The sequence below is a fragment of the Mus pahari genome, chromosome 16 (genome assembly GCF_900095145.1).
Source record: "Mus pahari chromosome 16, PAHARI_EIJ_v1.1, whole genome shotgun sequence".
Lineage (NCBI taxonomy): Eukaryota > Metazoa > Chordata > Mammalia > Rodentia > Muridae > Mus > Mus pahari.
This window is the reverse complement of record NC_034605.1, coordinates 4,079,739-4,086,818: the sequence shown is the minus strand read 5'-3', so window position 1 is coordinate 4,086,818 and position 7,080 is coordinate 4,079,739. Positions and strand designations below refer to the sequence as shown.

Here is a 7,080-nt window from a genome sequence, read left to right as displayed (position 1 = left end):
AGCATGTTACCTGAGATTTCTTACTGCCCCTAATTAGTCACAATAACACTATCTCGAAAAAAAAAAAAAAAAAAAAAAAAAAAAAACCCAAGTCATTAACCTCCTGTCTTTGTACTTGGGTTCTTTAAATATAGACACACATTAAATTTTAAAAATTCCCTACCATATTCTCCATAGTTTAGAGTCAAGGACTTAAAGAACTGGGTCTTCTAGAATAACCCAGCATCTCCAGAGCATGAGCTCAGAGAGGTAACCCTCTCCAGGGCCAGAGGCTTTAACATCCCTGGGGCGATTTTCTTAAGGAGCTGGTTGTCACTTTCCTTACGGGCAGAATTAACTTTAAAATCTGATGTCGGCAACGTCCTCTCAAGCTATGTTGGTGCTACCTTTCACACTGGAGAATGCAACTGTTGCCTGAACCAGGGCAAGCCAGGGTATAAAGTGGTTATCTCTACACAAGTAGTATTTCCCCCACCCTGTGAATATTATTACCAAAAATTTCCAAGTACAAATTTTCTAGAGAAACATCTGTGGTTTGAAAAGATTTGCAATAACCCAGATGGTTTCTTTCAGAATAAATGTGCTTGATAATTTAAAATTAAAGTCTTTCAGTAAAATTGAGTGAGTTTTTTATAGTTTTTTAAGACAGATAAAAAGTGTGTGTGTGCATGTGTGTGAATGTGTGTGCACTTGAGTGCCTGTTCGTATGCACGTGCATGTTCCATTGGCCTGTCTGTTAAGGTCTTTATCTTTGGAAACAGAAAAAAATTAACAATGTCACAAATTATTCAGCAATTAAGATGGAAAAATGCCCAAGGGAACTCTTTATGACAGCAGAAACTATTACTGAAAATATAATAGACACTGACTACCCTATTTAGACTGTGTGGTTCTGAGCTTGTCTGGGAATTACCACTCTCAGCTTTCTGACATATGATGGCATAGTTACATCTCATAGTTATAATACTTATTACAGATTGCTTTACCAACCAATCATATACAACTGTGTTGCTAGACTTGCCCATTTCTTGGAACATGGGCAATAAAGATTCCAATTGCCCCTGCCAGTCCTGTGACAAGGTAGATGGGATGGCAGATGTGATGTTGGAATAAGTGCTTTACTGTGGTTCTCAGTGTCCTTCAGTGTTGCCTCACTATCTCCTGACACCCTCGGGTTTTCTTCTTGAAGCTGCACACAGGATGCCTTCATACAGTGTGTATCCCCATCTCTTCCATCCTTATGACTATGTTCCATTCTGCATTCTCTGATAGACTGATAGAGCTTTAAAAGTTTAACAGTGCCAGGCGTGGTGGCTCACACCTTTAATCCCAGCACTTGGGAGGCAGAGGCAGGAGAATTTCTGAGCTCGAGGCCAGCCTGTCTACAGAGTGAGTTCCAGGATAACCAGGGCTATACAGAGAAACCCTGTCTCAAAAAACAAAAACTAAAACAAAACAAAAAAAAAAAAGTTTAATAGCATAATTAATTCTTAGTGAGCTGTTAGTAGTCTGTTAAAAAAAAAAAGACCCACAAAATATTAACACTAACACACACATGCATGCACACACAAACGCCCTAGATATGCACAGTATCACAAGAAGAGAGTAATCAGTAGTGAAAATATTAGATTCAACATAGTACAATATTTGGTTCTGGGATTACCTCTAAATTTTTCCCATCGAACCAGTTTCTGTGAATGTCAAAAGCCCTGGAGGCAGTAGGGAGTTGTTGATAATGGACACATGAAGGATTTTTCTGTTCTGACTTTTATTAACTCAATTAATTATTGTTGTTGCAAAAGGAATGCTGTAAGGTAATCAGGGCATTGTGTTTGTCTTTTCTACATTTGAACTCTTTTGCCAAAAGTCCAGACTGAGATGCTGTCACTGGCAGAAACTCCTAAATGAGTAGATATGTATGAGACAAATTATAAAGTGTATGTGCTCATTAAACAGCATCACATGAGCAAAATAGAAAAACATGAAGCACAAAAGGAAAGCAGCATAAAGCAGAACTAGACAGGTTTGAACTTGTCAAAGCACACGAGTCAAACAGTATTCATTTTGGTTATCTTTAGAGTCCCTGGGATGCTTATTGCTCTTCTCTGTAGGGGAACAACACTTTTCTTGGTACCTGTGAACGAGGAGCTTCAGTAATGAACACTGCCACAAGACAGCTAACCTCTCTGATATATGTTGCAGCCACTGACCATGGATACCATCTGGGTATTGTAGGTGTTTAGCCACCCACCTTGAAAAACTGGTATTGAAGCAGAGCATGCAGAAGGAGACAGGCTTGTCTCTGAATCTGATGGCTAAGCCATATGGTGCTACATCTGACCTGGAAATGAATTCAGTACATTCCAGACCTGAGTTACAGCTGGCGTGGGGAAATCTAAGAGCAGGTGGTTCCCTTAACAGCTGTACTTACGGTTAGGGACAGCAAGAAAGACAGTTTTATGCTTGTTTAAGCCGTCATGGGTTATCTGAAATACATAGCTGTTCCTTGCCTTTTTGCCATAATTATATTTTTAAAAATCAGAGAGGATATGTTTTCTTCCCTTTTAGAGATATTGTCCATCGATAAATTAAAATTTTAAGTTAATAATTAAGAGATAGTTTGGTAGAAAGTCTATGGTAAACTAAAAGACTACTCTAAAACAATCTATAAATACATTCTAATTCTGGAAATATGCAAATCAAAATCCCACTGGGAGAGACTAATGCTTCATCCTACTAAATGCTGCATCTATGGTAGCTCTTTAAATATGGATATCTATATTTGTGATGTAAATTTTAAGACAATCATTTTCATTTGTGCAAAATGAAAAGTCACTTTTAGCAAAATAAATGAAAAAAATGTTGTATATTTTCAAAAAACTTGTTTGACAAGTTTTCCTTCATGGAAATGGAGGTAACTACAAAGGAACAGTGATGCAGTGAAAGAAATGTATTTTCTCCTCAGTAATCCAGGAACCAGACAGTGAAACGAAAAGAAAATACAGGCTAGTAATTCTAGTTTTATTGGCAGTCCCATGACACCTCTCCCACACTACTAAGATTTGTTCATTGTGACAGTCTTCCCTACTGAGGATGTAATTAGGGACAGAGATGTAGTCTAGACCATTAATGAACTATGGTAAGAAACTGTATCCATTTGGAGCAAGTAGGATAGCTTTTTAATTTATATAAAAAAGTTCCAAATCTGCTCGCTGAGCTGCTGGGTTCAGCAAATGAGCAAATAACAAAAGTGTTTTGCCCATGTCTTCGGGATATTCTTCTCTTGTGTTGGAGTAAAGCCAGAGCTCAACTTAGTATAACAAAGAGTCCCTGTCTAAATGGATGGGCAGTGACAGGGTCGTTGAGCCATGTAGATTTGGAAAGGGTAAGTAGTGATCTGTCCGAGATTTCACCATAGTGACTGCTCAGGTAAAGTGGATGAACCCTAGGCAACCTTAGAAAGATCAAGAGATTCAGGTGGGTTTGCATTTTCTCTTCTGCATATCAGCCACCTCCTTTCTTTCATGCCTTTCTCTCTGCACCTAGTTTCCCAAGACTGCTCAAATGTCATCTTCAAACTTTCCCTTTCTGAGAAACATTTTTAGAAGGAGAAACACACCTCACCTACCTTCTGTTCACCAAAAGATGTTTGTTCATGATGGCAGCGTCAGCCAAATTCACATTGAAGTGGCTAGAACAGTCGCACGCCTCCTTCCTCAAGGTTGCCAGTGCAGTGTGTGGGCCTCGGTGCTTCCCAGTGAGGCGGGAGTGGCAGTGGTCTTTACAGTCTTTAATCTTGAGATGACTGTATTTTGGGTCAGGGCTCTTCACCTGGACTCAGTGTGGAAGGAGATTTATGTCCTCTGTGTTTGATGCTACTTCTGCTTAGTTCTTAATTTTTAATTCCCTGTCTTTTCTCTGTTCTCTAGACTAATCTGTATATTCTTGGGCCTAACTTTATTTTTAACCCCGAATTTTGTTTTTTGTTGGGATTGTTTGCTCATTGATTGTTGTTTTTTGAGACAGTCTTACTGTGTAGTCTGGGCTGGCTTGCAGTTAATACACAAAGGCCTTCAGTGAGGTTTATTATAATGTAAAGTCACCAAGGCCAGCATTAGGCAGCAACATATGATATGTGGCTATATCTAAACATAGTAGGACTTTAGAGGGAGGGAAAGGGAGGAGAGACTTTCCACTAGAGTCTGAAGAGGAATGTCTTTCAAAGTGAGAATGAGAGAGACATTGAGAGAAAGAGATAGAAAGAGACCATGAGAGGGGGAACGGAATGAGGCTAGAGGAGCCCCTTCAAGGACCACATTTAATCTCCAGATCAGAGGCCTTGACAAGTTTCAGACCAATCCCAGCACCAAAAAAATAAAAAAAATAAAATAAAAAATACCACTGACCTTTATAGCCTTTTAGGAGTGGTAGGAAGTTTCACGTCCCATAATTTAGTTCAGCATAGCATATATGATAGGGATCATGGAATAGCCAGGTACCAGTTGGGACTGAAATTATAAAATAAGAGACTGGCATTACATCCCAGCACGGACAACTTAATTCTGTCTCAGAGAGAGCCGCAGGGGGACATGGCTATAGAATCAAGGCTAAAAGTTCACTTCTGGATTGTAACTTACTAGACAGCCCAGATCAAAGATAGAATCTTTTTTCTTTAAATTTGTAAAGATGAGACAAGATGACTCACTGGGTAATATGCATACAGCCAAACCTGACAACCTGAGTTTATTGGATCTCTGAGATTATGCGGTAGAAAGACACTTAACTCCTGCCAAGTTGTCCCTTGTACTGTGGTCTGAGCATATGATTAACTAATTGATTAAATAACAACTTAGCGAAGGGTTTGGGGGTGGTTTGTTCATTTGGGGATGTTTTGGTTTGGTTTGAGACAGGGTCGCACTGTGACCTTAGCTGGCAGTTTGTCAAGGGTTCGTGTGCTACTTCTTCCTGCGCTGACCGTGCTGAGCGTTTTCACATTAGTGTTAACTAGTGTCTTTATAAGTTGATGAAAGGGGAAGCCTTCAGGTCACTGAAGTAATGAACACAGAATGATAGAGAAAACTGGTTTCAAAGAGGTGTCTGCTGAACTGCATTGGGGGGATTTTGGCCTGGTTTCTATCAGCTCTAAGAAATGAACAATACAGACAAGTTCCACAGCCGTTATTTACTGCATGAACCGGATTTCACTTACATCTGTTTGGGTACTTACTCACTCATATTGCTAAGTGGTTTTGGTTGTGGTTTTGGTTTTCAAGACAAGATTTCTCTATATAGCTGAGGCTATCCTGAAACTGGCTTTGTAGACCAGTCTAGCCTAGAACTAAGAGATCTGCCTGCCTTTGCACCTGAGTGCTAGGATTAAAGGCATGCACTGCCATGACTGGCTCAATTTAGTTTTAAAATGGTTAGAATTATCGAATGGTTTTTAACAAACAGGGACTGAGTGCACAGAACTTGGCTTTATGCACTCCATGGTACGGATAAGAGAATAAGGCACTGTCCCAGCCTTGAAGAGCCTTCCTGTCTATCTAGTTCCTAAGCTTTTAAGCTTAGGAGATGTTTTATAAGTGTAACATCCTAGAGCTACTCTAAGAAAGTTATACATAATATAAGTTTATGCCAACGTTACTCTGAGTAAGGACGCCTCTTTATTGAAGTTGCTATGGTCCAAGTTCCAGTAGCACCTTCCCTCTGTCTCCCACCGCCTACCTTCATTTCTAAATGGTTGTATCCCAGGCAGTTAGCACAGAGGAATGGATTGATCTCCAATGTGGGTGAAGCTAATAAATGTGATTTAGGATGAAAGGCACTGTGAAAATGTGTGAGGTGTTGTTATTACCGCTCTCGTGTGCTTTATTATCTTTAAATTGTGCATCCTTTTAAGTAGATTATTTGTTCGCCACAGTCTCCATTATATCTAAGCAAAGCCTTCAAAGAAATTTCTAAAACCTTTTCATTTCTCTCTGTAGGTTGTTGTTTCGTAACATTTTATACAAGAAAAGCTGCACTTGAGGCCCAGAATGCACTGCACAATATTAAAACTTTACCTGGGGTGAGTCGGTTTACTTTTGTACCAAAATCACTTTATTGCTTGAAAATGGTCCTTTCAACTAAAGGTTCTAGTTATGGGTTCTTAGTGCCAAAAATGGCTTTGGTCTTTTAAGGAGTACACGCTGGCCCCTCTGTTCCCTGCAGTAGCCAGACTAGCTGGCCAGCCCACAAAAAGGAGCTGGCATTAGCACTGATGGGAAGAACTCTCAAATAGCATATCCCCTAGTTAGAAAATCAGAGGGACCCTGCTGGGTACAGCAGCTGCCAAGAGAGTATTGGGTGGGTTGAGATTTTAAAGGTGGGGGAACCCCACATACAAGTAAAGCAAATGGAAAAGGGAAAGCTTTTACTCCCCAGGATCCCCTTTTTCAATTTCCGTCTTTAGATTTTCATTTAAAGGACAAAATGTACTCTGTATAGACATAATGTTAAAGCTCCTAATGACTTCTAAACAGTCAATGGTGGTTAACAAAGCCAGTGTTTTAATGCCAAACGTGTGCCTTCCTTCCTGTTGGTGCAGAACAGAGCCCAGGAAGCTTGTGGTGCTGGTTCTCATTCCCCTCCCAGTAATGCTGGTGCTTAGCACAGCTCATTAGAAATGAACTCATGTTACATGCAACAGTTTCATCAGGCTTTATCAGATTTTTGTGGGGGTTTTTATGTATTGCACAATATTACAAATTTTCCTTTGCTGTCTACTTGGTATATTTTCTCCATTTACCTAAATGTCAGTAGTGAGTTAATTTAATAGCATAATGATGTGTTTTAGTTATAATAAAGAACCTGTGGTAAATACTCAAGGTACTGTGGTGTTATTCAAGTGTCTTTTGGTAAGAAGAAAAGAAGGATAAAACGTTCCTGATGTTACAGGTGTGTGGTTATTTGTAACTGTTCATTTCGGTGTGTGATTATTTGCTGTACTGGACACATACACAAATCATGTGCATCAGTTACCTATATGGGTACATATAAGTACTTTAGCCTCTGGCTTTCCCAAAAGTTAGAATTTGT

The 7,080-nt window shown here is 39.6% G+C and overlaps 1 protein-coding gene across 24 annotated transcripts in view; it reads left to right on the top strand.

Annotated features, from left to right (window-relative positions):
- Positions 1-7,080, top strand: part of Celf2 (CUGBP Elav-like family member 2) — an 842,569-nt gene that overhangs the window by 715,786 nt on the left and 119,703 nt on the right. For all 24 annotated transcript variants that reach the window (XM_029547668.1, XM_021215268.2, XM_021215269.2 and 21 more), the window contains one exon: positions 5,988-6,070. In XM_029547668.1, coding sequence (XP_029403528.1) covers positions 5,988-6,070 — 83 coding nt within the window. The remainder of the gene's footprint in view (positions 1-5,987; positions 6,071-7,080) is intronic.